This window comes from Stigmatopora nigra, chromosome 17 (genome assembly GCF_051989575.1).
Source record: "Stigmatopora nigra isolate UIUO_SnigA chromosome 17, RoL_Snig_1.1, whole genome shotgun sequence".
Taxonomy (NCBI): domain Eukaryota; kingdom Metazoa; phylum Chordata; class Actinopteri; order Syngnathiformes; family Syngnathidae; genus Stigmatopora; species Stigmatopora nigra.
The window spans coordinates 1,975,782-2,002,587 of record NC_135524.1 but is presented as its reverse complement, the minus strand read 5'-3'; the positions used below and the strand labels follow the sequence as shown (position 1 = coordinate 2,002,587).

The window sequence follows — 26,806 nt, the reverse complement described above, 5'->3', positions numbered from 1 at the left end:
ACAAACCACCACGGCAGCCCCAAAGTTCCTTTCCAGCACGCCATAATGTTTTCACACATGTGTGAGATGTCAAAACTGGCAAAAAAAATTTACAAAAGGGCTTGGATTTTTTTCCTCCTCCGTAAAAAGGGCAAGACTCCAAATTCATGTTAAAAAAATGGGTTAGGAATGTTGCCATTCTGCCAATAGACGTCCAATCTTTTTTGGAATGGGAATTTTGAATGTTATAAATTGTTAAAATTTGCCAAATATTATAATTTTCGCCATGAGTGAATGTTGACGTTAACAAGACTCACTTCCATTGACGCAAGCGAGCGCACACTCATACGGCGGCTTCCCTTTTCGTGCTCACGCTGGCAAAATAGGACGACTGCGGGCAAAATAGAAATGACTCAGATTGGCTCAACAAATGCCACAAGTGAAATTCCACAAAGGCGCTCATTAGTCACGAAGGAATAAGCCCAAATGATGAAGGCCACCGTCTCAATCTGTTTGAAAATCCAAAGAGTGACGACAATGCCGTTAATTTGCACGTTTAATCATTTTGGCAATCATTACGTGTACACACATTCAATGTTTTCAAAAGCACTGCAATCAGGACATTTTAAGTTGGAAAAAAATAGCCAGAGTAAACACGCGTGCGGACTTTATACAATAAAGTACTTTCCTTTTTTTTAAAAACAAATGGCAAATACTGCGTAGCATTAATTTAGGCACAAACATTTTTGTGGTTAATTGCGTGCTAGTGTGTTCTTACATACCTTTTTTATTTCACATTTTAAATTAAAAAATAATCGAATGAACAGATTGTAATTGTCATTCCGTTGTCGCCCTCCTGTGGTGGACACTAGACTTGCACCCATAAATAAAAATGTTCTTTTTCCCCCCTTAATCTCTATATGCTTCTTTTCCCTCCCCAAAACACATCTAATGTAATATTCTATCCACGGCGAGCACATTTACGTGCATTTAACTGCCATTTCGTTTTTTTCTCGCCATTTTTCAACGAGCAATAAATAAATTCATGTCTATTTACAACAATAACATAGCAAAGGGACGACAACAAGAAAACGATACTTTCCTGCACTGTCATTTTCATTTGGGCGCGAAATTCTTTTGTCGGGCAAGAATAGAAGAGGGGCAGGGCCATCGGGGTCACACTGGGGATTCAAACGCAGATTTTTTTTCCTCTGTAAAAAAAAAAAAAAAATGGTGAGGGAACAAAAATGGCAGCAAATAGTTTCTTCAACCCTTAATTTGCCGACAACACTTGACCACGCCTTCTTACCTAGTGCACCAATCAGAGCGCTCTGGTCTCAGCTCGGATCTTGCCCTCGGCGTCCGGGTCGGCCGGAGGCGCCGTCTGCCTGACGGCGATTTCGGGACCGCCGCCATAGATCCCCCACAGGTACTGCCATGTCTCCTGGGATATCTGACCGTAGTCGGCGCCTGGGGGAAAAGGAGCAAAGAAGAAGAAAATCAGCGCCATGTTTCATTATGGACAGACGGGAGACGGACCTTGCTTGAGCTGGACGTGGCCTCCCTTCATCACGCCGATTTTACTGTTGTCGATGGGACCGGGAAGCTCTGCAAATGTGCAAGAACACATTTAAGAGCGGGCATTTTTTTTAGATATTGGGTCTTTCTTACCGTTGTCTTTGCCTTTGACAAACGTCTCCCATTGGCGGAACCAGTGCATGGCGATGCAGAGGATGACGGCGGGCGCTTCTTCAGCCTGAAACTCTTTGTTAAGCTGTACAAGGCAAACATCCCTTAATTCAGTGGCTGCACAATGAAGTGGGTATTATTATTTTTTTTTTGGCCCAACCTTGATAAAAGTGTCAATCTCCGTTTTCCTGCGCTTGGCCAGCGCCTCGATCTCCACCTGGCAGATGGCGCAGGTGTACAGGTGATTGACGGCTGGACCGCCTCCAAAACTAGACAGAGAAACAACAAACTTTCCTTGATTTCCATCCAAACACTGTTTAAGGACTATTAGGAGTATTTAAAAGATGTGTTCACCTGTTGTAAAGGTACTCCCACACATCCTGCGGTACAATGACCACCAGGTCGTCAATGTAGTGATACTTGTCGGGAGGGATGCCTAGAAAAAGACCAGAGTTTCATCCACAGTGATAGCGCTACTTAAATACGACTTCCGCCCACCCGTACCTCCGTGGTGACATAAGAAAGTGTTGTTAGCGATGGGCCCGGGTTCCGCAAAGGTGTTGAACTTGTTGAGCCACTCCCGCGAGATGTAAAAGTGGAGAAGGCCGGGCTCCCTGGCGCTGGCCAGGGCTACCACTTTCTGACGTTCCCTCACTGATTCCTCGCTGCTTTTCCTGCGACACATCAAAAACACAAGTTGATTAAAGTCCAAAGACAAAGAGATAGGACTAAAAAAAATGGGAAAAATTGGAGAATCAAGCAGCAATTTTTTGAAAATTAAGTGATGCGAGAAAATGTGTTTTATTAGCAGTGACATAATACTAAGATTCATTGGCTGTGGCGATAGGCCCAAACTAGTTACTTTTTCTTTTGTTATTATATATGATCACATCCAATTAAAAAAAAAAACGACTTGAAATTTGTTTGAGCATCCTCACCTGTAGAAGAGCACATAGGCTTCAGCGTTCTGAACCACCGTCTCGTGGACTTCCGTCACGTACTGGTCGTCAAATTCGTACCACTGACCGTTGATGACGTTCTGGCAGTATGCGATATAATGTCCGCCTGCGTACATGGATAATAAAAGCGCTCGTAAAGGAGAAAAAAATGACTTGGTTGGGTCGGGGGGAGGCCTTACTTACTTCCAGCTGTGCCGTGGTGACAGATGACAGAGAGCAGATCGTACGAGGTGACTTGGGACGGGCTGTCTTTAGCTAGGAAGGGCCGCATGTCCAAGCCTTCCAGCGGGAAGGAGACGTGGCTGCCGATTTTGAACGAGTACATGACCTCGTGGCGGAAGCGCTTCAGGTGGATGCAAAGGATCTGAAAAGTACAGTCGTGGAATGAGTCAATGATGAAAAATGGCAACATAAGAGAATAAAATCAGACCTCTGGAAGTCGGAGCACTTTGCAATATTTGACACCATTTCTTAACCTAAAAAAAGCCAAAATTAGATTAAAAAAATCATTTTTTTTCGGGCTCCAATGGACAGACCTACTCACTTTTTACATCTTTCACAGCTGTACATGTTATCTCCTGCAAAATGAAAATGACACCGAGGAAATTATCTCAAATGGGTCCAGCTCATTGGTTAAAAATATTAAAAAAATAAATGAAACCTTTGAGTTCATCGGCGGCAAAAAAGGCAGCCAGGCAGTCCTCCAAGGTCACTACGGGTCCCCAGAACCAGGTGGGTATGCATGAGACCACAAAGCGGCGAATGGAATCCACGAGGAAGGAGATCCAGCCCTGCGAGCCGTACATTTCGGCGGCGACGGCGGCGCTTTTGGCCGCCGCAGTCGCCGCTGCGTTCTGGTGGATGGACGCGTGGAGTTTAGCCAGGTCCTCCTTCCCGGGGATGGGCAAGGACAAGTCTTGGAAGGTCTCCACGGTGGTGGACACCTGGGGTACAGATACGTATTTAACTTGGTGTCGGTTCTACGTCGGGTGGAAGACTAACTCACCCTGTCGCAGGTCAGACACTGGACCAAGCTGAGGACGGAGCCGTCAAAGATGTCGGAGATGACGCTGCGGTAGTGAGACTGCTTCTTCTTTTTGGAGGCGAGCAGGAGCTGAGCTAAAAAAAAAAACAGTCAAAGAACGAGGCTTCAAAAAGGGTTAGCATGAGAAAACAAAACATCAAAATGGTCATAAAAGCACATTTATATCCATTTCTTTCTGAAAGCTAAAGTTTTATATTTGAAAAACATATGGTTTTCATTGTGTCACATGGTTTTATTAAAAAAGATATTAAATACAGGATTCTAAATATGAAGAAAAAAAATTATCTTAAAGAATTTGATAGAGGACATGAGCCGAGAAACAGCGCTTCCTGTGTTCAAGCACCATTACTACATGTCGACTGAATACTGCCGTCTAGCGGATGGGAGTGGAAGTGTGGTAACCTATTGTTTATTTCTGCGTGTAAAGCTCGATTCAGACGGATTTTGACTAGATACGAGTATGAGGAAATATCATATTGACATGTATGGCAGAATAGACCATTTTAAAACCTCTTGTTACCTTTTCTGAACGGAAAAGAGCAAGCCGCGGCGCGGAGAGGACTGGAACGCAGCGAGGCGCCGGAAGACAGTTTGGAGTGAAGATCCTGGAGGGTTCTCACGGGACTGCAAGAGGTGGAATTCGGACGTCGGGGTGGCGGTGCTTCATTGTTGGGTTCTGGCGAAAGAGACAATTCATCATTAGAAGGTTTAACAGAGCGCTTTTACCGAGATTCTCTCACGTGAGTCGTTGTTGTTGTCCATTCCCCGACGCGGAGACTCCTCCTCCTCCACCACTGCTCCGTCGGTCACCTCGGGAAAAGCCGTGTCCACGTCGGCGTCCTCGTCCACGTCCCGCGAGCCGCCGCGGAGGGGCGACCCGGACACCCGCTTCTCCTTCAGGCGCTCCTTCTCCGAGATCTCCACGGGCCGTTCCTCGGGGGCGGGCTCGTCCGTCTCGCCGCCGCTAGTCGTCCCCGCTTCGCCGCGGTCGCTGTTGGAGCCCGAGTCGCAGGAGAGAAAGTCGTCGTCGGCTGCGGCGGACGAGCGCTCGGTGTCTGGTCGCTCCTCGCTGTCGCTACTCTCGCTGCTGGCGGGGCGCTCGCTAAGTGGTTCCTTCAGTTCTTCGTGGAGCTGGTCCATTAGACAGCGAAGGAACTCCTGAGTGTCCTACACCACAATAAACACAAAAAAATCCAGTTAACTCCATTTTCTCTTAACAGATGAATCCAACAAGTTTAATTTCATTGGGGCTGAAACTAGCAATTGTTTTGATTCATGGGCTACGACTGCTAATAATCTTTTGACATGCCTTCATGTCATTTTGCTGCTTTTGTTCCTACCTGCTGAGCATAACCACGAAACATGGGGTTCAGTAGTTTGATGCCGTGGGAAAGAGTGGTAGGGACGATATAGCTGGGCCTGAAAGAGTCCAACAGTTCAGGTTATGCTATGTGTCTGTCATGATATTTGTCAAGACTAGCAAAAACAAAAATAATAACAATAATAAAAAAACATAGTACAACTACTTTACCGTTTCTTATGCCAGAGCTCTGAGATGAGTTTTTGGTAGCTCTTGCACAGCGCCGGTTTCTTGTCCGTGCGAACCAGACCGGCGCAGTCCAAAAAGTACTGAGTGAGAGGAGGACTGCTCGGAAACAATAACAAAAACAAAATGTTATAAGTAAGCACAACAAAATATCTGTTTGTCTAACACGGATATACTGAATTCAAAGTTGTTCAAGTGGTAAAATTCACTATATGATTCACATTGAAATTAAATGAGGTTCCCATTATTAACTAATTTCTCAAATTGCCTACAAATAGCTCACCAGTTGGAAAGCGCTTGGAGAGCGGCGTTCATGTAGCAGGAGTTGCCAATGTTTTTCATTCCTGTTAAACCTACAAAACAATAGGCGAGCAGCTCTTGTCGTTTGTGAGAAGAAACCACGACCGTGGCGTGGATGATCGGAACTACCTAATATGGATATATGCGTATACATGAAGGGAATGATCACGGTCATGGAAGCAACACTCGAAAGGCCCGCTTTACCTCTGGGTTTCAGCTCGTCTTCCTCGGACTCGGAGCCTTCCTCTTCGCCCATGGCGATGGGCACGCCTTTTAGCGGGTGATCCATCGGCGGCTCTCGCTCTTCCGGAGATGAGCGCTGCTCTCGGTGGGGGGCGTCGACCGCCGGGTCGGACCCTGGACAGGGGATCTGGCACTCCAGAAAGACCTCCCGCTCGCATACATAGCACCAGATCCTGAAGGTGGTCAGGTTCACCGTCAGGTTGTGCTTCACGCCCTGGATGAAAGAGTAACGCATTTGCAATTTAATCGCAAAGAAGGTAGATGTATGTCGGTATTTCTCGATGATTGTACCTGAGCGTGCAGGGTGCTGTGATCCGAGTTGGACTCTCCGCAGCCGACATATTGACAGCCGTTCTGTGGAAAAAAAGAAATATAAAGCACATACAAATAGAAATACTAGTATTGGGTATTTATCATTGAACGTAATTCATTGTGACAAATGTCCAATCCATTTTTAGTAATTGAATTCCCACTACTTCAAAATGGATGGAAATTTTACCACTGTTAATGGCGGCCACTTTACCACTGTTAATGAGTTAAAATAGTCATAATTTAAAAGAGCACCTCAAGACATGCCCACAGGTTCGGACCAGCGACACCACATGATTGACAGCTCCCCTATAAGAGAGAACAGTGAGTAAGCACTTACAAATCTCAATACTTTAAAAGACAAAATGGTCGCCTATTAGCGTCAATGTCAATGAGTCCATGTTTGATGGGGGAAATGACGTCGACGCACCTGGGATTTTTGCAAGAGGTCTTCTTTGGTTATCTCCCCAATGCTATCCAAGTGGGGGCAAAGGTCGTGGTCGGCCATGTTTGTAGTTTACCTGGGGAATAACAAATACGATGGCTAACGTTATAGCATTCAACGGGGATGACATAAATATAACGAAACGCAGTCTCCATTCCGAAATAAGGACGACTTAGAACTTGTTAATGGAAATGAAGGAGGAGAAAATGACAGGCCCGAGGAATGACTCGCGGAAAATAAGATGCTACATGCTAAACACGGACACGACAGTGGCAAATTGATATACTATTACTTACCGGGTCTTGTGACAGTTGTCACCGAGATGTTAGCTTCACATTGTAGGGAAACAAAGCATGGTGGTTTAAGACGGAGAGGAGGAGAGTCGTGCTGAATGACAAGACAAGAATTTCTCCCCACTTTCGACCCCAAACAACCCACTTCTACCTCCCCTCCTATTAATCGCGTCACGTCGAAGAGCGTGTTCTCTTTCGTCACGTGAGCACTTGAATACAATTTGAAAAAAATGCAGGCATAATTTTTTTGTATCTTTCAATAATATTAAGACAAACGTGTTCAAATATACACAATAAAGCTCCATTTCAATTGCTGACTAATTCACGGAGAAAATGTTTAGCACGTGACAAGTCGGAACGGCTGTGGACAATTATCTTTCCCAGAATGATTAGCGCGCTTGGTAATCTGACTCCAGATCAGCCAGCCGAGAGACCACGTTATGCTGTTTGTAAAGCCTCGCGGTACTTGCTTTCCCAGCAGCCCTTGCTCCTCCTTTTCGCCTGAGCCGACATGGTGAGTGCAGTTTTCTTTCCTGGGCTGATCTCCAAGATGTCGAATCTGCAGTCATCGTCTTCCTATCTTCGACTTTATTGTTCTGAAATGTAATATATGATCTTGCAGGACTTGTTCTAATACTTCAAGTTCTTATTTTTCACCTAAACTTGCCTAGATTTTTGTAAGACTTGAACGTATCCTCGGTGGGTCCCGGTGCTAGTTAGCCCAGTGGCACAATGCTACGGTGTGGTGGAGAATGCGAGATTTGTACGTCGAATTTGAAGTCCTATCCTCTATAAGTAATAACACTGCTATATCTGAAGTTTTTGTTCGTATGCCACTTATTGGCTTGACGAAAGAAAATCAAAGTTAAAACAATATTAGCTCCTTATTTCTTCTAATAGTCTTCATACCTATATCCCTGTTGGTCTATAATTATGACTAATGATGCTTTATTTTCGTTTGACAGCCCAAAGGAAAGAAGGCAAAGGGAAAAAAGGTGGCCCCGGCCCCTTTGGTGGCCAGGAAACCGGTGGTCAAGAAGAAGAAGGTGAACAACCCCCTTTTCGAGAAGAGGCCTAAGAACTTTGGCATCGGTAAGTTGGCCCATGACTTTTTGCCGGGTACCCAAAATGGTGCACAGATGATGTTATGAATATTTGCTATCTTACCCACAATGCAGACAATTTTTTCCACCAAGATCGCTGATGTGCCCTCATGTGCCACATAGTGACGTGAAGTGTACAGTCAGAATCGTGACTTGTTCTTGTTTTGGTTTTCAGGCCAGGATATTCAACCTAAGCGTGATTTGACACGCTTTGTGAAATGGCCTCGCTACATCCGCCTGCAGAGGCAGCGTGCCATCCTCTACAAGCGTCTGAAGGTCCCACCCGCGATCAACCAGTTCACCCAGGCCTTGGACCGACAGACCGGTCGGTACGCCTTTTAGGTGAATTATTTTGAAAGTCGGGCGACGTGAGATGATTTATTGTGCTTTCCCTATTCTGTTTAGCCACTCAGCTGTTCAAATTGGCACACAAGTACAGGCCCGAGACTAAGCAGGAGAAGAAGAAAAGGCTGCAAGCCCGTGCTGTACAAAAGGCAGCTGGCAAAGGAGACACACCCACCAGGAGGCCTCCAGTCCTGCGTGCCGGTAAGCAATTAAAATGACATGCCCTGCCCCAACATGGCCGAAATTGCGATGATGTTACTTGAATTTCTTCACCTGAGACTACCTGATGTTTTATGAGCTTTTTAACCCTGAGCAAAAAAAAATGGCCAATGAGAACCATCTTAGGCGGTGAGAGTTCCCCTTTTTTAGGAGTAAGATTTGTCCTTACCTTCCTTCCAGGCGTCAACACCGTCACATCGCTGGTGGAGAGCAAAAAGGCCCAGCTGGTGGTCATCGCCCACGACGTGGATCCCATCGAGGTAAGCGTACAGAGTCGTGGAAAAAAGAGGTGGTCTTCTCGGCGATGATGAATGAATTTCTTCACCTGAAATGTGCAATGTTGATCAAAACTTCGAGCTTTTTAACCCTGAGCCGACGGGCTGTCGCCCCCAATGCGGCTAGGCCAGATATACCCGGGTGTGTCATCCTGCCATTTTGTTGGTCTTTTTCCTCAGTTGGTGGTTTTCTTGCCCGCGCTGTGCCGCAAGATGGGTGTCCCCTACTGCATCGTGAAAGGAAAGGCTCGCCTGGGCAGACTGGTGCACAGGAAGACGTGCACGTCATTGGCCATCACGCACACTAACCCGTGAGCGCCTCGTCGCCTTTTTAGAGATTTCCAATTGTCAGAAGTGGCTTCATGTCTGGTGTTTGTCTCTCTTCCCCAGCGAGGACAAAGGTGCTCTCTCCAAGCTGGTGGAAACCATCAAGACCAACTACAATGAACGATACGAAGAGGTGGGAACTTTTTCTCTTCTGATTCCTAAAGAACATGAGAAGGACAGTCGTTTATTTTTGTTGCTGTTTTGCAGATTCGTCGTCACTGGGGAGGCAACGTCATGGGACCCAAGTCCACTGCTCGCACCGCTAAGATCGAGAAGGCCAAAGCCAAAGAGTTGGCGACCAAGCTTGGTTAAAAAACTGTTTTGGAATAATAAAAATTGTTTATGTTCGAATACTGTTTTCTATTTTCATTGTCATCCATACACAACAGTATACAAAGGAATTACACTTGGTGTATGTTTAGAGGTGGATATATTTAAGAGTAGCAGAACAATCTAACATCTCACACTTTAATCTTCTTGATGAACTTTGCATACCACATGTAAGCAGTAGTTGCGCACAATCCATACCTTGGAGACATAAAAATTCATTTTAAGTACACTAATGAAATACACTAACAAAAGGCGAGCAATAAACCTACCAGGTGGCAATATACTGCATGTGTTCATTCCTCAACGTCACCCTGGTCTGACCACCGATCGGCCCACCGGGAACAGTGCTGGCTGAGAATATATAAGGGAGCAAACATGTTATTACAGTTTGTTTTTACCGCCAGTTTTGTGAAATTTACCAAAGTCGGCGTCGATGAAAATGTTGAGAGCTCCCGTCGCATCCGCCATGGCTTCCAGGTCACGGAAGTGCCATCGGTTTCGCTCGGGGTCGTTGTTGGGCACAAAGGGCTTCCGCTGCTCCGTCAGTCGGACCACGCCGACCACCTCGACCTCATCCTCTACCTGACAAAGAATAAATATAAAGTTGAATTTCAATACCAGTCGTAGAGGCGGGGTCCAGGACTCACTCACCTGGCCCTTGGTCCTCCTCTCTGGGGAAATCTTCTGCTTGGGGACGTAACCTCGGTTCACTAGGATTGTGATGCTGGACAGACAGTGGCGATTAATAATAATAATTCCATTCCTGTCTGGCAAGTTTTGTAATGGCGTTTCTTACCCGAGGTCCGTGCAGTGAAACGGCGTGACCACGTTGGCGCCCGTTTCTCCGCTAGACGACAAACGTCCCGCCTCCCTGGCCTCCTTATCGGGGTCGACGGGCGAGCGTGGCAGGATGTACAGCTCCTTGGCGTGATCGTAGCGCCCGCGGACACGCACCCGCCTGTACTCCAGCGAAGGCAGGTCCTGGGGACTGTGCAGATTTCACCTTAGCTTGCTTCTATTTTTTCCAGCGGCGGCGTGCTTACTCTGCAGGAAGTGGGATGGGCTCCGCAGTGGTGAGTCTGGTCAGCTCGTCGATCAACTGTAGTTTCCATTGTCGACGTTTCACCTCCATGGAAAAAAGACAAGACTTGTTTATAGGTTCATGAGAGTAGTGTATATTTACAGATTTCTTCATTTTTAATAAAATTCAAAACAAATATAAATAAACTGCTACTTTTTTTCATGAATTCTATCGAATCATTAGAATTAAACGTCATAACCACCAGGGAATTCTCACAAAAAGGGCTACAATATAGTAGTATGTAGTTATTAAGTAAGATATATGTTTTCATGTCATTTCACAGCGTTTTACGGTTGCTTTTAAATGTATTTTTCGGTTTGAATTTTATTCCATAGCTTCTAAAATTGGTTAGAAAAGTGTGTGTACCTGCCAAGTACCGAGTCCGAATGTGGTGGCCGGGATAAGCAGCAGAAACCATTTGAGGAAAGCATCTTCTCCAGTCGCCTCTACCGAACCGGACGGGTGCCGCAGTCCATTCCACCTGACTGGAGAATTGACACTTTACACCAAACAAAGAGTATTTGATTAGAAACCTGACTTACCATTAGTTTTTGTCAAGAGAGTTGTTCTCTGGAGGTGAAGCGTCCTCTTGATGTGAACGACATTTGTCTGCAATGACATTGTTTATGCAAATATTAGAAGGTTAAAAAACAACAACCATGATAATAACTTATTATTCTTAGAGAAAACGTACCAGGTTAAAAGTCTTGAACAATGTTCTGTTGTAGTGAACCAGGAATGTTTTTAGCGGAAACATTGCGACTCGGGATACGTAAGTGTCATGTTGCTATGCTAATAGTAGCTTGAAGGGAGATATGTAAGTGTTACTACTTCCTGTATTCTGGTGTCTTCCCAAGAAAGCTAATTAAAAAATAATTAACAAAAAATATATAAATTTCCTTTATAAAGAGAAACTTAAGATTATTTATCCAAATGAGGAGCACGTTCATAAAATAAATAAAATAAAACAAAATAAACATTTGTGTGTCGTTAGGTAGTACATCCGGGGTCCGTCCCTTTTACGCTTCCCATTACGCACATGTGCTAGAATGCATAGCTTATTCAATGTAGTTCAACATTAAAGAACGTATATCTATTGTGTACATTTTAAATATGGATCTTGTCGCAAGGGACTCGTACATTCAAAAATTGACCAGTAAAGCGTTACAAAGTCCTCAGAATGAAACAAAGAAGAGACTGTACGGTACGTTTTTTTGCACATTTTTTATTAGAGCGCAGGATGTTATGTTATTTATAGATCTATTCTATCTCGTCTCATGATGATAATTTTCGTACACTACGTTATATTTATATAGTTATTATGTAATTACTAGTTTTTAATACCATTGTATTTATTATTAACCATTTCATGCCAAAATTGTACTGCTTTCAATTAGGAGTAGTAAAATTAGGAAACATTTACCCTGAATGTTATGTTGTGTCTTTTCAGTGCCATTTAACGGCAAGAAGGATTCCGGTCCAGCACAGAAAAAGAAAAAAGGCAAAAAGAAGGCTTTTAAAGATGGCAAGAAGCCCATCACGACCCCTGTGAAGAATTTGAATCCAGGATCAGAAACCAATAGGCCCTTCAAAGCGCAACAACAAGAGACATCGGAACAAGGTGCGTAAGGTTTGCTTTGAAATTTTGAGGAAACTGATGAACTGATAGTGATAACCTTGTCCTTTTCCCCCATCAGTTGCTAATGTGACGAGCAAATTCTCCACTGTTGACGTTTTACGGAGGCGATTGCACGAGAAGATTGAAGAGGCTCGAGGCCAGGTATGAAGACGCCGAATTCTCTGAACGAAACGGTTCGATAGATTGAATTCATTTAAATTTTTTGATGTTTATCAGGGTGCCCCCAAGAATGCGCAATCGGAGGAGGTCCAGGCCAAGCGAGCCAAGCGGAAGATGGAGCGTGAACGCAGGAAGCGAAAGAATAAGGAGTTCCGCTTGAAGAAGTTGGCCGAAGCCCAGGCGCAAACCTCCGAGGCGGAGGTCAAGATCGAAGAGGAGCCACAGACGGCGACCGCCACGGCCGGAATACGACAAGAAAGCGCCGTACTCTTCAACGCCGTGGAAACGGTGGAGGACAAGTATGCCGACAAGGCTGAGAAACGGAAGGCCAAGAGGCAGAAGGTCAAAGGGCAAATCACCCCGCTGACGGGACGCAACTACAAGCAACTGCTGAGTCGCCTGGAGGCACGCAAAGACAAACTGAACAAGCTCCGGGAGACGGATGAGGCCAAAGCCAAACAAGTGGAGGAAAGGATGAAGTGGACCAACGTGCTGTACAAAGCCGAGGGGCTCCGGATCAAGGACGACGAGGTCATGCTGCGCTCGGCCCTGGCCAAAAAGGAGAGGAAACGCAACCAGCGTAAGAAGCAGTGGGGCGAGCGGAGCCAAATGGTGGTGGAGAAGATGCAGAAAAGGCAGGATAAGAGGCGCAAGAACCTCCTGAGCAGGAAGAAAGCCAAGATGGAGAATAAGAAGAGGAAGATCAGGAAGAAGGGACGAGTTCTGCGCGAAGACTTGGACAAAGCCAACTTGTAGTTTGGGGAAATGGATGTTAGCGATGCTGATGCTAACTGTATTATGTTTTTTTTTTTTAAATACATTTCTCTGGAAAGCAACTGAATAAAAAATATATGTCGTCAATATAAACATTGTTTGGCTGTTATACTTGGAAATTTTAGCTGTTGCCATTTTGCAGCAAAAACTAGCCCCCAAAAAAGAATTATTTAAGCATACGTCAATAATTATTGCCTAGCTGGATTAAATATAATTGTTTTCATATTTAAGTTAGTGTTTTTGTCTCATTATTTTGTATTTTGGTAACTTACAAAGGCTTTACATCACTCCGTTATTAGTATAGTACTCGGTTATATAATTGTATTATAAATGCGACGTCTAAGTCGTTTTATCCCACCCAATCAGGAAGTGCTACTAATTGCCGTGTATTATATAAAACATGTTATTGTTATTTTTTCATTGCAAGTACCGTAGTCTTACAAATATACCTTCTTTTTCGTTTTTCCACCCAGTTGATAGTACTATAGTTTATTTACGGTAAGTCTATTGACGTCTCGGTCCCGCCCACCCCGGAAGTAAAAATCACAACAAAGAGGGGTCTAAAGGTTGATCTACATCAGTTTAAACCAGTGTCATCAAACATTAAACTCCTTCATCGGGCTCATACCAATACATTTTCTTCACTAAGACACTCCTCTGTCTACTTTGCAATGCTTCTCTAACCGATGGGATTATTATTCTGGAATTTTGTGACTGCAAGTCGCCGCGCCGCTACTTTTATAAAGTTTCCAAATGTGCGAAACTAACATGCACTTATTGTGACTTTTGGGGTGCGCTTTTGCATGGTTTTTTCCTACTCTTCTCGTCCCTATTTTAGACGATCATGTCGCGAAGGCTTCACGCGAGCAGAATTGAAGGCGTCGACAAAAACGTCTGGTAAGAAACAAGAGCAGAGCTTAATAATGACACATGATACGAATAATTATTTTGGTTACTTAGCTAAGCTTCACTCCCTGAAAAAAAACAAACCGAATAAGATCCCAAAGTTCAACATCTCTGTGGGGGGTATGGATGGTGTGTGTGGGGTGGGGGTGGGGGGTGCATCTATTTTCCATGAAGCATTGACCAGCATTGACTGAATGAGCTGACTGGCAAACTTGAAGCGACGGGGGTTGGGCTGCCAGAAACAGCTAAGGCCAATCCACTGATTGCACTGGTGACACACTAGTATTGTGGAAAGCTTTCCTCTTTATGAAAAGCTACATTTTGTGGAATAGTTTGAAAGTCTTATAGGATGTTATGCCTTTATATTAAATCAAAAACCTATATTGTCATCATTACACAGCTGTGTAGAATGAAATAGGTGAAATATCATTCAACAAAGGTGCTCTTGAATGGGTCAAAATGGTTAAAAGTCTGCACTTTGATGGCCTCCATTTGAATTAGGTTAAAAAAATATTGAACTGGCTGCTCCAATCCATCCAGGACATATACATTGGTGACAAAATTGAATCCATGGGGGGTGGGGTGAGGTGGGGTGAGGTGAGGTGGAGTGGGGGTAGCTTTTTGCTCGAGCCGTCCAGGACCGACCGAGGGAGCTGACCGAGGAACTTGAACCAGCGGGGGTTGGGCTGCAAGACCCAGCTGACGGCAATCCACTGATTGCACGCAGTGGACATTAGTATTGAGGAAAGCTTTCCTCTTTAAGAAAACACACATTTTGAGGAATAGTTTGGAATGAAAGCCTAATCTTATGGGATGCTATACCTTTATATCAAATCCTTTATTGTCATCATACACAGCTGCATATATTGAAATATGTAAAATATTATTTTATAAAAAGGTGCTCTTAAATGAGTCAAAATGGTCAGAATTCTGCACTTTGATGGCCCATATTTTCAATAGGTTCAAAAAAAAGTCTTGAACTGGCTTTGACACTTTCCATCAGATGTACATAGATGCAAACATAGGTGACAAAATTGAATCAATGGGGGTTGGGCCAACGTGGGTGGAGTGGGGTGGAGTGGAGTGGGGTGGGGGTAGCTTTTGGTTCGAGCCGTCCAGGACCGACCGACCGAGCTGACCGAGGAACTTGAAGCAACGGGGGTTGGGCAAGAGAAGCACCTGATTGCAATCCACTGATTGCACGCGGTGGACATTAGTATTGAGGAAAGCTTTCCTCTCTATGAAAGGCTACACTTTGTGGAATAGTTTGAAATGAAAGCCCTATTTATGGGATGCTATACCTTTATATCAAATCAAAAGCATTTATTGTCATCATGCACAGCTGCTTATAATGAAATTTGTAAAATATCATGAAAAAAGGTGTTCTTAAATGAGTCAAAATGGTCAAAAGTCTGCACTTTGATGGCCTCCATTTGAATTAGGTCAAAAAATGAACTGGCTGCTTTTTGTCATCCAGCACAAACATAGAAAAAGTTGAATAGATGGAGGTTGGGTCGCTGTGGGTGGGGTGGAGTGGAGTGGGGTGGGGTGGGGGTAGCTTTTTGCTCGAGCCGTCCAGGACCGACCGAGCGAGCTGACTGAGGAACTTGAACCAGCGGGGGTTGGGCTGCGAGACCCAGCTGATGTCAATCCACTGATTGCATCTGTGCGACACTAGTATTGAGGAAAGCTTTCCTCTTTTAACCAAAGCACCCCGACACTGACTTTCACCCTTATTTGAGTTTGCCCATGCCTGTTAAATAAATGCCTAGTCTTATGGGATGCTCCCTTTTCCTTTATATGTCCAATGCTTCAATTTCTCTCTCTCTTCAATGCTCAAAAGTTGGCAATTTGAAGGTCAATATTTGACATAGGTCCAAAACACAGAAGAAAAATGAATCAGCAGGGGTTGGGCTGCTGTGAGTGGAGAGGGAGGGAGGGAGGATGGGAGGATGGGGGAGGGAGGATGGGGTAGCTTTTCGCTCGAGCCGTCCAGGACCGACCGACCGAGCTGACTGAGGAACTTGAACCAGTGGGGGTTGGGCTGCGAGACCCAGTTGACGCCAATCCACTGATTGCACGCGTTGCACACTAGTATTGTGGAAAGTTTTCCTCTTTCTGAAAGGCTACATTTTGTGGAATAGTTTGAAATGAAAGCCTAGTCTTATGGGATGCTATACCTTTATATCAAATAAAACACTTTTATTGTCATAATACACAGCTATATTCCACTTTCAAACTGGAAAATGGGCCAATAAAAATCTCCTTAAGAAATGCATGTTTGTAAATAGATGTGTGTTGGATCTTTCAACTTGGGTATTTTTTTTCTCTTTTGGGGTCCCCATCAGGGTGGAGTTCAGCCAGTTGGTGAACGACTACCAACCCGTCAACCTCGGGCAGGGCTTCCCGGATTTTGCTCCTCCCAAGTACATGGAAGACGCCTTCTGCGAGGCCCTACGCGGCGGCCCGTCCATGCACCAGTACACCCGTGCTTTTGTGAGGATGTGCTAACTAGCTAGCTAACGGGCCTTTGGGGGTACCATATCACCAACACGGCCTTTTTCCTTTCTCTTCAGGGACACCCCCGTCTGGTTAAGAGCCTGGCCAAGTTCTTCAGCGGCATTGTGGGAAGGGAGATCCATCCCATGGACGACGTCTTGGTGACGGTGGGCGCTTACCAGGCGCTCTTCTGCGCTTTCCAAGCGCTCGTGGAAGAGGGTGACGAGGTAGCGCCGATCTAGCGGGCCGACCAATCGGAGATCCGGTGATAAATGTGGCCCCTACAGGTTATTGTGGTGGAACCTTTCTTCGACTGCTATCAGCCCATGGTCAAGATGGCGGGTGGGAAGGCGGTGTATGTCCCGCTGAGGCCAGTAAGTCCAGCAATTATTGCCAGAGAAAGAATTAGCGCTACGGAAATAGTTCAATTTCCGCTGAAAACGGATTGGACATCGACCCATGTCCGTTTTTAACTCTGCCTAGAAAGCCAATGGCGCGGGAGAGGGCGGCGCCCTGTCCAGCGGCGACTGGGTCTTGTCCACTGAGGAGCTGGCCTCTAAATTCACCCCGCGTACAAAAGCGGTGGTCATCAACACGCCCAACAACCCACTTGGAAAGGTAGGGGACAACCCCAGATCCAGTGCTAATTTGTCAGTCAATCCGATTCTCTTTGCAGGTGTACAAAAGGGAGGAGCTTCAAGTGATCGCCGACTTGTGCATCCAGCACGACGTGCTGTGCTTTAGCGACGAAGTCTACGAGTGGCTGACCTATGACGGAACTCAGCATGTGAAAATAGGCCAGTATATTGTCAAAAAGTTTTCCAAAATAAATAATAGAGACTTGAATTCCATAAAACGAACTTTTGGAACGGTCGACCTCTGCATAGTGGAAACTCAAGACGTTTTCAGAGTTAAGGATTACCGCAGGGGGCATTGAGGATGGAAAAAAAGTGCTAAACGATACTTTTTGGGAGATTTTCATAGTCCAATCAGTCAAATTCAAGGACTTAACCCATAAGGCCTTTAAGAGAATGTGCCTGTTTGATTGACAGCTAGCTTACCCGGCATGTGGGAGCGCACCATCACCGTGGGGAGCGCCGGGAAGACTTTCAGCGCCACGGGATGGAAGGTGACTCATTCTCCCGCCATCTGCAAGATACAAAACGAGCAAAAAGTTCATTAACATCCCATTTTCAGGTGGGCTGGGCCATCGGCGCCACCGACCTCATCAAACACATGAAGACAGTGCATCAGAATAGCGTCTACCACTGCGCCACCGCCGCCCAGGAGGCGGTAGCGCGTGGATTCGAGCGGGAATTGGACCTTCTGGGCACCCCCGAAAGCTACTTCCGCCAACTGCCGGATGAAATGCGTCTCAAGCGGGAGAAGTTAGCCTCTTGTCTGGAAAGTGTGGGCCTCAAACCCATCATGCCACAGGGGGGGTACTTTATGATTACGGATGTCTCGTCTGTCAGTGAGTGGACGCCATTTTTGTACTGGACCTGCCTATTTATTCAAAATAATAAGGATGGCAAACTTGATTATTCTTCACAGAGGCGGATTTGGATGAGGCAGATGGAAAGGAGGAAGCTTACGACTTCAGATTCGTCAAATGGCTCATTAAAGAAAAGGTCAACATGTCTTACAGCGTGATGAATACATTATTTTGTATTCTAAAATGGGAATTTTACATTGACAAATCTCTGGATTGACTACCAATGATAGATAATAGCTGACCTATCTATACCGACATTTATGACATGATTTTTGATCTAATTAAGCTCTTATTTACGCAGGGTTTAGCCACAATACCCGTTTCTGCTTTCTACAGTCCCGAGCATGGTCGAGATTTTGACAAATACATCCGATTCTGCTTCATCAAGGTAAAGTGTCATGTTTTTATTTAGTACAAATCATTTTAAAACCAAGTTTTGAATGTACAAATAACAGGAGGATTCTACACTGGATGCCGCAGAGGCCATCTTGAAAAATTGGAGTGCATCAAGCCACCTGTGACCTCACTTTGACCCTTTGGAGTTGATGGGATTGATGGCGACCTATTTTCCAAATTGGGGGATGTTGGCTTTTGCTACAGAGAACTACTAACTCTGAGATACTGTACTTAAATGTTTCATTATGCCAATGTCAATGATTATCCCTCCATCCTAATAAAGACTGAATCAGAACAAACATGGACCATCTTTTATAGTTTAGTCATAAATATAAATATTCCAACAAATGACAAAGAATCCAAAAAATCCATAAAAAATGTTTTGAACCTCCAAATAATTTCACTGGCTAAAAAAATTGGACGTAGATAGTTGTGAATGGCAACCAGGAGGCGTCGCTCTTTCTCTCATGTGGGCGTGGTCTAAGGCTCCCCAATTCTAACTGCAGCGGGATGCTAGCCCACCCGAGTGCGTTCATCCGTCCATCCGTTCACCCGCTGACGTCAGTCAGTTTTGCAGGAAACGAACGCCAGCAAAAAAAAAATCGAAACTGATCAAAACAACAACGAACGCCACACCAAAAGCAACCACCAGGACCGGATGGCGCACCGCACGTCCGCTATTCGCCATTCGGAAACCAGAGCTTCTTGTCAGAATGTTGCACGTTGGAAGAAGCCTCGCTCGCTAATTTGTCATTTGCTTCTCGGATGAAGAGGAGGATGATGCTGCTGTCTTTGGTGCATTTTCCTTGTTGCTTTTTCAATGGCACTATGGGATATATGTTGCTGATGAGGGAGTGCTACGCCCCCCCAGACCCCCAGCCCAGCCCCATTTGTTGAAGGAGCAGCCCAGACAGCGTGACGGCCACCAGACGACTCCAAGCATGGGAGGCAAGGTATCACACCCACTTTTACATTCACAATTCCATTTGATAACCAAGATGTCACCATTTCGTCACTCCATACAGAATCGAGCCCAAATAAATAATACACGGGCCATTTTCCAGATCAGATGTTAATATTAAAGCAAACTACCAGCCAAGACCCAGTTTTGATAAGCAAATGATGAAAATAGCCTTAACAAGAAGCTTGAGTCAAACCTACCTTCTATTGCACTTTTCAGCTTCAACACCAGACGGTGCTAATGGAATTGCCTCTCAATTAGCATAGTTAGCATTAGTATTTAGTTTGACATGAATCTACATTCAATAAATATACATTCTGCAAAGTTTTCTTACTTTTGTGTGGTCTAGGCGGGAGAGCGCACTCGGCGGGTAGCCATCTTGGTGGCCGTCTTGCTCCTGACCACGCTTCTGATCTTGTACAACTCGGGGGCCGGCCAGTCCAGCGACCCGCCCTTCCGGGTGGCTCAGAACCACACGATCCGACTCACTGACCTGAAAAAGTGGGGCGCCAAGGATGACTACGTGGCTGTCCAGGGAGACCAGGTGACGGGGGATGACTTGGCGTTTTGCTTCTTTTTCGAATTTGATCGTCGTTAAGGTCTTGAGGGGCGTGGCCGCTGGAGCCTATCCCAGCCAATTGTGGCCTGAATGAGTAGTGGCAGAGCACAATAACACAAACAAGCCATCAAAATGGTACCTAAGGACAATTTAGAGCCTTCAATTAGCCTAGCATACATGTTCCTGAAACATGGAAGGTACCCAGAGAAAAGCCACTGGGTATTGAATCCTCCATCTTGGAAATATCTCCACCTACATTCATGTATACATAGTATAATCAAATGAAATGTCAATATTTGAGCTCAAATCTTTAAGTATAATTGAAAATATCCATATCGGGCTAGCGTTCCAAACACCCACATTCTGTCCCGTGTCGCTTACCACGCAGAAAATGGACCTCCGATGCAGCCAATGCGCCCTGGTCAGCAGCTCCAGCCACGTCCTGAGCACCAAAGCGGGCCCTCTCATCGACGCCAGCGAGTGCGTGATCCGCATGAACGACGCCCCCACGGCGGGCTACGAGGCCGACGTGGGCAGGCGCACTACGCTACGAGTGGTAGCCCATTCCAGCGTGTACCGGGTACTGCGGCGCCGTGACGACTTCCTGGTGGACCCCGGCGGCCTCCTTCGGACCATCTTCTGGGGGCCACCCAAGAAGATGACCAGGGACTCCAAAACCGCCGTGTACCGATCCGTCCAGAGGATGTGCTCCGCCCACGAGGGGTTGTCGTGCTTCACCGTGGCGCCGGCTAAAATGTACAGGTTCGATCATCTGTTCCAACTGGAGACGGGACGAAACAGGTAACTTGGCTTTTTGTTTTGGGAACTTTGTGGGGGGTGGATGAAGGGGCGTGGCTCTCATGACTTTATGCTCCTCCCACTCCTCAGAGTTAGGTCCAACTCCTGGCTAAGCACGGGCTGGTTCACCATGGTCATCGCCATTGAAATATGCGACAACATCGTGGTGTACGGAATGGTTCCGCCCAATTATTGCAGGTGGGCGTGGCTAACGAGGGGATATGATTTATCTAGCGTTATAAATGAGTCAATTTTCTTTTTTGGTAGTATCACAAAGGGTCCCAAGATGTTACCGTACCACTACTACAAGCCACGAGGTTCCGACGAGTGCGTCACCTTCATGCAGAACCAGAACAACCAAAGAGGGAGCCATCACCGCTTCATCACGGAAAAGGAGGTTTTCGGACATTGGGCGCAGCGCTACAACATCACCTTCGTCCATCCCACCTGGTGAGAAAGCAAAATGGACGCCTCGACTACTTTCAGGGATCGCCAAAGCAAAACTGCGGCTGAAAAAAAACTCAAAAAGGGACGCATGGAATGTTTCCAGTTTATTGTTATTGTCATTTTTCTTTTTGTACGGGTTTGTAATATTTACATATTTACGTTTGGAGTATTATTACAATGTTGGAAAATGGGTGGATAATCTTGGACAAAAGCAGGAAGGGAGAATACTAATTGCCGGACATCCGCCGAGGGTTTAGGGAAGGAAAAAAAAAAGGGAATTACAGTTTATATTTAAGGAGACGTCCCGGAAAAGGCGTCCGTTATCTTCTGCCTCAGTATCGCCATGGAGATCAAAATGGCTTCCTGTGGGAGAGAAAGAGAACAGGAATGCTTTATTGTTGATATGAATAGAAAAAGGCTATGTTACAGAGTTTTAATATTCAAGCGTTTTACAACAAGTCGCATATGCAGTCGAGATTACAGTTCAAAAAGCTGAAAAAACAATGTTACTTCCTGCAAAGATTTAATAAAATATTGCTTTGTCACTGTCCTGTTTTTCATACTAGGGCTACTATGATTCATATGAAGAATAAAGAACAATAAAAAAGAAAGTTCTTTTATTCTGAAAGGCGCGTCTCACCTCGGTTCGGATGGTGCGACTCCCCTGATCAGGACACGTGTTGAGATAGTGGTCAAAGAGGTAGCTAGGACATGTCACATTCAACTTTTGGTCCATATCCAGACTGGATTCCAGCCCCTGCAGCCCCCCAAAGACCACCAGTAGATGTCTAAACGGGATATACACACTTGAGAGACTGAACCGACTGCAAAATGGCGACGGGTAACTTACTTGAACGGCGAAAAGAAAGCTTGGTCGCATGGACTGCCCTTATCCGACGTACCCACGGTCACGTCGTAGCCGTCGTCGTACGGGCTTTCGGTGAACACGGCGCCTGCGTCATAGATCAAATACGTCACCCCCAAAAAAAGGAAAGAGGAAAAATAGGTTTAGCGACTTACTGAGGCATGACGCCAGGCGGACGTTGTAGCCCCAGTAGTGTCCCCCTTCCTTGGTGGGCACGTTGGGGGCCACCACGGTTCCTTTGTATATTTTGCTCTCTGGAAGACAAAAACCAACTGGTAAGTGGGAGCATTAAACGTCATCAGTTGTCATTTTGTTCCTGGCAAAGGTCAAAGGTCACCTTGGTTCTGTGTGGCTTTGAGGCGCACGGTTACTCGCAATCCGGCTTGAAGTAGTTTGTCGATTCGAACCTCCTGAGAGAGCCAAATCACCCGATTTACAAAAGGAAAAGCTCCCTGATCCATTTTTAATTTATTTTTATGGATAATAGTGTTTACCTTTCTCATGCCACAGTTGACCAGAGAGCCTTTTCCCGGTTTGGTGGGCCTGTCAAGGACGATACCTTCACGGTAGTCCGATTCCTCGTCTATTCTCATGTGATGAGGGCTATCCAAAGGGTTAAGAAGTCCTGTGGGAAACAGAAGCAATGTTTATTTACACTAGGACTGACAAAAACACCATTTTCATTTTCCATACCCGCATACTGCAAATCTTGATGCTTTGGAAAGAACATCTTACGCAGGTACCTAGCACACACACACAAAGTTAAACTTAATAACAACTAGTATCACATGACCATTCTGTGTTGTTTCTAAGACTCACTGTGGACACTCAAGGTACTGCAGAATTCGAGCCAGCTGGACGCAAGCTTGTCCTTTCTTCCCCACGCCTTTAAACTCTCCTTCCACACTTCTGTAAGGAAAAAAAATGTTTTGCTTCTGGTGGATTCCAGATTGAATGTAAAAATGACAGCGGAACTCACTTGACATCTTCGCCTTGGTCATCAAAGACGATAATTTCATCCACGCAGAAGACGACGCAGGCACGGGCGATCTGTCCCGCCAGGTAGGTGCGGAGTTCGGGAGACTGGGCGTTGTCCAGAACCGAGCCGGGCAGAGCTACGCTCACCGTGTAGTCTCGACCTACCAAACACACAACCAAAACATAATTAGATTTCAAAATATGCACACACACACACAAAGAACGAGTCTTATTGGTTGTACCATTTTTCTGTATATCCTCAGCTTTTTCAATCTCGGCCTCCTTTTCTTGTTTCTTTTTTTCCAATTGTTTGAAGAGCTTTGTTTCTTTCCTTCGTTTTTTATCCTCTTTCACTGTTAAAACAAAAACATGGGATACACATACTTTTTAAATGTCAAGTGGCACAAATTCAATACAGCTTAAAAAATGTGTGTACTATTATATATTCAAACTACACTCTCACCAGCCTATAACCCCATTGACAATATTCACAGTAATCGTATATATAATATATATCTCCCTACCGCAGTCCAAAGTGGGCGTTTGTTTTGAATACAAGTGGGTGTGTTTCATTTACCTATTTTGACCACTAGAAGGTAGTAATGAGTAGACTGTTTCAAGATAATCGTGGGATAACAAATGCAAGACTTGAATGATAAAGGAAAATAATATACGATCCATGTGAATAATATCAATAGGGTTATTCTCATTCAGAGGACCAGCGTCGTTTTACATTTCAACTCTAGTATTTGACTGCTACAACGAATAACCAATGAATGACATTAAATCAAGACTTGACTAGTACATACGTTGCGCTTTCTTTTTCTTCCAGTCCACTTTTTCGTCCTCCTAAAAGAGAAGGAGACAAACACAATGACCAAAAAAGTCAGGGAAGTAAACCTTACAACAAAAATGCTCGATGTATTCAATTTATACCTGGGAGACGACTGTTTTTGGTCTCTTTTTGGCGACGTCGCTAGACATGCTTGAAAAACAAAGGGCACGTGATACACTTACTTCCGGATGACCTTTTCTTCTTCTTCCAATTTTTAAATTCGGCGTAGGCACGAATAAGCAGCAGAAGAAGAACAAAGACCAAAACGACGAAGAAGAGAGAACACGAAGAAGAAGAAAAAAAGGTCACAAAGAAGAAAAAGACGAAGAAGATGAATACCATTGGCGCAACAATAAACTAATCGTATTTCTGCCTGGAGTCGATTTGAAGAAGAATAAACGGATTAGAATTAACACCGATACCGAATCAAACACGGCCAAGCAATGCAGTTGGCTCTAAGCAAAACGTTTGGTCAGAAGCCAGTTAAATTCCAGTTAGAACAAGATGGAGACTTTTACATGGTTGGTTCCGAGGTAATGTATCTACCGATGTTACGTTAATGTACCCTTTGTAATTACCATAATTATAGACAAAATACAGATAGAAACGTCTATGTTAAAGTTAATTCATGTTCATTTGGCTGTATTTTAGCATTATTGTGCAAAACAGTTAAGTGAAGTCCATTCAATTATGTTCTGTTCCGCTTATGCTCCCGGTGGCCGCGGGGGTGCTGGAGCCCACCTGTGCAATTAAAATGGAAAACGAAAAAAAAAGCACAATATACCTGCATTAAGTCAAGATCTTATAATATGAATCCACGTGAACAGTGTTTCCGTGTAGCCTTTCAAAATAAAAGAAATACATTAAAACATTCCCTTTTGTCAACTGACTGCAGGTTCAGAATGGAGTTCTTGGATCGAGTTTCTGACATTTTGTGTTTTTTTTCAGGTTGGAAATTATCTGCGTATGTTTCGAGGCTCCTTATACAAACGATACCCGTCTTTGTGGAGGAGGCTCGCTTCGGTGGAGGAGAGGAAGAAAATTGTAGCATCATCACATGGTCAGTATCTCATCCTTAGTATCATCTCGTCTACAAAATGGCAACCACTCCAAAAATAACCAATATGGAGATATTTATTTCAATGTATCATTGGCCTAAAAATACTTTAACACATTAATATTTTAATTCTTCTCTCTGTCCAATTACAGCCACCAGTGTCACTCTGCTGAAGGCATCTGAGTGTGAAGAGATCTTTGAAGGCAACGATGACAAATACAAAGCTGTGTCAATCAGCACCGAGCCACCGGCGTATCTCAGGTATAAATATTTACCATTTCTGGTGTTGTGGTTTTGCTGTGTACCACCTCTGTGACGTCCATATTTTTTGTCTTTCCAAGGGAGCAGAAGGCCAAACGAAGCAGCCAATGGGTGCCCACGCTGCCCAACAGCTCCCATCATTTGGACGCCGTGCCTTGTTCCACCACCATCAACCGCAATCGGATGGGTCGAGACAAAAAGAGGACTTTTCCACTGTGGTATGAGGACGTAATATGTTTCTTATTGTCAACCGTCTTTTTATTTTGCTCTTTTTTTAACAATCATTTCCAAGTCAAAGTTAGCATCCAAGCTAAGGACAGCAATGTTAAATGGCTTTTCTTCAACCCAGTTTTGACGATCACGACCCCGCCGTGATTCACGAGAATGCCGCGCAAATGGAGGTGCTGGTCCCCGTTCGCCTGGACATGGAAATCGACGGGCAAAAACTCCGAGACGCCTTCACCTGGAACATGAATGGTCAGCCATGTCCCTTTTTTTTAAATTCATCTCCTTTGACCTTTTTGTTAACTTGGATGCCATTTTTTTCTCCAACAGAAAAACTGATGACCCCCGAGATGTTTGCGGAAATCCTGTGCGACGACTTGGACTTGAACCCACTGACCTTTGTGCCGGCCATCACATCCGCCATCCGTCAACAAATCGAGTCGTACCCCACCGACAGCATTTTAGAAGAGCAGGCTGACCAAAGAGTCATTATCAAGGTGGGATTCAAACCTTTTTCATATATTTACACAACACACTACTGCTTTTTTTTAGTTATGACCTATTTATTGATGTCTAAAATGTCTTTTTCTGTCTCTGTATTCTCACCCTCCTGTGAGAGACCTATTTTTATGTATTTTTTTCTCTCTCTTTTGAATGCAGCTAAACATCCACGTGGGAAACATCTCCCTGGTTGACCAATTCGAATGGGACATGTCCGAACACGAGAACTCTCCCGAGTCCTTCGCCTTGAAGTTGTGCTCCGAACTGGGTCTCGGTGGAGAATTTGTCACCACCATTGCTTACAGCATTCGAGGACAACTGAGTTGGCATCAGAGAACCTACGCCTTTAGGTAATATAACCACTAATTCATTTCTTTTTTTTCCATTTGTATTTTATATATATACATATGTATTTGTTGTTGTTGTGGATTACAGCGAGAACCCGCTCCCGACTGTGGAGATTGCCATTCGTAACACGGGGGATGCCGACCAGTGGTGCCCACTGTTGGAGACCCTAACCGATGCTGAAATGGAGAAAAAGATCAGAGACCAAGACAGGAACACCAGGTGAGGAAATGAAAACTACATTTCCGAATTGTCCAGTATTTGAGTTGACGGTTTGTGTTTTTTTTCGTAGACGTATGAGACGACTGGCCAACACCGCTCCCTCTTGGTAGAAAAGATCTGTCATTTGGCCTGCAAGAGATGAAGTTGATCAGGAAAAACAGACAAGAAAACAAAAACATACTTTGTGCTATGAATCGAAACACTTTTTGACCAGAGCACATTTAAGAAATGACAAAATCCCTTTTTTTCTACTAATGTAGACTCATTTTTTTGTTTAAAACACATTGGAATGTGGTTGCTATGGCTGAAAAGTCCAAATAAGTACCATCATTGTTCCTTGTGGCCTTAAGCTTGGTTTAAGATGTCTATATTTACTCTTTAGGTGTTGTTCCTGTA

The 26,806-nt window shown here is 44.8% G+C and overlaps 8 protein-coding genes and 3 non-coding genes across 13 annotated transcripts; 8 read left to right on the top strand and 3 right to left on the bottom strand.

The window, feature by feature from the left end:
- Positions 1–517: 517 nt before the first annotated feature.
- Positions 518–7,237, bottom strand: usp20 (ubiquitin specific peptidase 20). Its single transcript, XM_077736840.1, has 23 exons — positions 6,812–7,237; positions 6,501–6,591; positions 6,326–6,379; positions 6,053–6,115; positions 5,723–5,975; positions 5,502–5,571; positions 5,204–5,317; positions 5,013–5,091; positions 4,413–4,839; positions 4,193–4,348; positions 3,634–3,746; positions 3,289–3,571; positions 3,172–3,205; positions 3,058–3,103; positions 2,811–2,991; positions 2,607–2,733; positions 2,173–2,342; positions 2,023–2,104; positions 1,829–1,937; positions 1,651–1,753; positions 1,519–1,587; positions 1,289–1,449; positions 518–1,190 (listed from the first exon to the last, which is right to left on the bottom strand). The coding sequence occupies exons 2-22, from the start codon at positions 6,576–6,578 to the stop codon at positions 1,301–1,303; spliced, it is 2,760 nt and encodes a 919-aa protein (XP_077592966.1). The 5' UTR covers positions 6,579–6,591; positions 6,812–7,237; the 3' UTR covers positions 518–1,190; positions 1,289–1,300.
- Positions 7,237–9,428, top strand: rpl7a (ribosomal protein L7a). The gene is made up of 8 exons (XM_077736842.1): positions 7,237–7,322; positions 7,774–7,900; positions 8,087–8,236; positions 8,317–8,457; positions 8,656–8,735; positions 8,931–9,061; positions 9,141–9,210; positions 9,285–9,428. Exons 1-8 carry the CDS (start codon positions 7,320–7,322, stop codon positions 9,387–9,389), a joined length of 807 nt encoding a protein of 268 aa, XP_077592968.1. The 5' UTR covers positions 7,237–7,319; the 3' UTR covers positions 9,390–9,428.
- Positions 7,943–8,016, top strand: LOC144211133 (small nucleolar RNA SNORD24). The gene has a single exon (XR_013329532.1). It is a non-coding gene; the product is annotated as a small nucleolar RNA SNORD24 (small nucleolar RNA).
- On the top strand, positions 8,501–8,573 carry LOC144211132 (small nucleolar RNA SNORD36). The gene has a single exon (XR_013329531.1). It is a non-coding gene; the product is annotated as a small nucleolar RNA SNORD36 (small nucleolar RNA).
- On the top strand, positions 8,775–8,851 carry LOC144211131 (small nucleolar RNA SNORD36). The gene has a single exon (XR_013329530.1). It is a non-coding gene; the product is annotated as a small nucleolar RNA SNORD36 (small nucleolar RNA).
- A 60-nt stretch (positions 9,429–9,488) lies between the features above and the next one.
- Positions 9,489–11,335, bottom strand: surf1 (SURF1 cytochrome c oxidase assembly factor). The gene is made up of 9 exons (XM_077736843.1): positions 11,183–11,335; positions 11,031–11,097; positions 10,855–10,973; positions 10,451–10,533; positions 10,204–10,395; positions 10,059–10,131; positions 9,827–9,989; positions 9,677–9,758; positions 9,489–9,605 (listed from the first exon to the last, which is right to left on the bottom strand). The coding sequence occupies exons 1-9, from the start codon at positions 11,243–11,245 to the stop codon at positions 9,539–9,541; spliced, it is 909 nt and encodes a 302-aa protein (XP_077592969.1). The 5' UTR covers positions 11,246–11,335; the 3' UTR covers positions 9,489–9,538.
- Positions 11,336–11,490: 155 nt separating this feature from the next.
- On the top strand, positions 11,491–13,153 carry surf6 (surfeit 6). The gene is made up of 4 exons (XM_077736841.1): positions 11,491–11,692; positions 11,939–12,109; positions 12,186–12,268; positions 12,344–13,153. Exons 1-4 carry the CDS (start codon positions 11,602–11,604, stop codon positions 13,040–13,042), a joined length of 1,044 nt encoding a protein of 347 aa, XP_077592967.1. The 5' UTR covers positions 11,491–11,601; the 3' UTR covers positions 13,043–13,153.
- A 439-nt stretch (positions 13,154–13,592) lies between these two features.
- Positions 13,593–18,655, top strand: kyat1 (kynurenine aminotransferase 1). Of its 2 annotated transcripts, XM_077736886.1 has the most exons (12): positions 13,593–13,815; positions 13,899–13,957; positions 16,315–16,462; positions 16,543–16,692; positions 16,753–16,839; positions 16,949–17,083; positions 17,142–17,262; positions 17,518–17,594; positions 17,663–17,939; positions 18,020–18,096; positions 18,262–18,348; positions 18,416–18,655. In XM_077736886.1, the coding sequence occupies exons 1-12, from the start codon at positions 13,747–13,749 to the stop codon at positions 18,479–18,481; spliced, it is 1,353 nt and encodes a 450-aa protein (XP_077593012.1). In that variant the 5' UTR covers positions 13,593–13,746; the 3' UTR covers positions 18,482–18,655. The 2 variants fall into 2 exon arrangements, with proteins under 2 accessions (XP_077593012.1, XP_077593013.1); XM_077736887.1 differs by having other exon boundaries at positions 13,593–13,957.
- A 179-nt stretch (positions 18,656–18,834) lies between these two features.
- On the top strand, positions 18,835–21,666 carry st6galnac6 (ST6 (alpha-N-acetyl-neuraminyl-2,3-beta-galactosyl-1,3)-N-acetylgalactosaminide alpha-2,6-sialyltransferase 6). 2 transcript variants are annotated; one of them, XM_077736892.1, is made up of 5 exons: positions 18,835–19,309; positions 19,667–19,861; positions 20,265–20,677; positions 20,765–20,872; positions 20,942–21,666. In XM_077736892.1, the coding sequence occupies exons 1-5, from the start codon at positions 19,298–19,300 to the stop codon at positions 21,126–21,128; spliced, it is 915 nt and encodes a 304-aa protein (XP_077593018.1). In that variant the 5' UTR covers positions 18,835–19,297; the 3' UTR covers positions 21,129–21,666. The 2 variants fall into 2 exon arrangements, with proteins under 2 accessions (XP_077593018.1, XP_077593017.1); XM_077736891.1 differs by having other exon boundaries at positions 20,765–21,666.
- Positions 21,213–24,018, bottom strand: spout1 (SPOUT domain containing methyltransferase 1). Its single transcript, XM_077736889.1, has 12 exons — positions 23,901–24,018; positions 23,774–23,813; positions 23,207–23,317; positions 22,966–23,125; positions 22,806–22,895; positions 22,680–22,729; positions 22,481–22,611; positions 22,324–22,396; positions 22,142–22,240; positions 21,972–22,074; positions 21,762–21,909; positions 21,213–21,484 (listed from the first exon to the last, which is right to left on the bottom strand). Exons 1-12 carry the CDS (start codon positions 23,946–23,948, stop codon positions 21,413–21,415), a joined length of 1,125 nt encoding a protein of 374 aa, XP_077593015.1. The 5' UTR covers positions 23,949–24,018; the 3' UTR covers positions 21,213–21,412.
- Positions 24,019–24,057: 39 nt separating this feature from the next.
- Positions 24,058–26,527, top strand: LOC144210305 (SWI/SNF-related matrix-associated actin-dependent regulator of chromatin subfamily B member 1). Its single transcript, XM_077736890.1, has 9 exons — positions 24,058–24,332; positions 24,748–24,859; positions 25,009–25,117; positions 25,198–25,335; positions 25,467–25,594; positions 25,673–25,839; positions 26,003–26,193; positions 26,279–26,410; positions 26,481–26,527. The coding sequence occupies exons 1-9, from the start codon at positions 24,243–24,245 to the stop codon at positions 26,518–26,520; spliced, it is 1,107 nt and encodes a 368-aa protein (XP_077593016.1). The 5' UTR covers positions 24,058–24,242; the 3' UTR covers positions 26,521–26,527.
- The last annotated feature ends 279 nt before the right edge of the window (positions 26,528–26,806 follow it).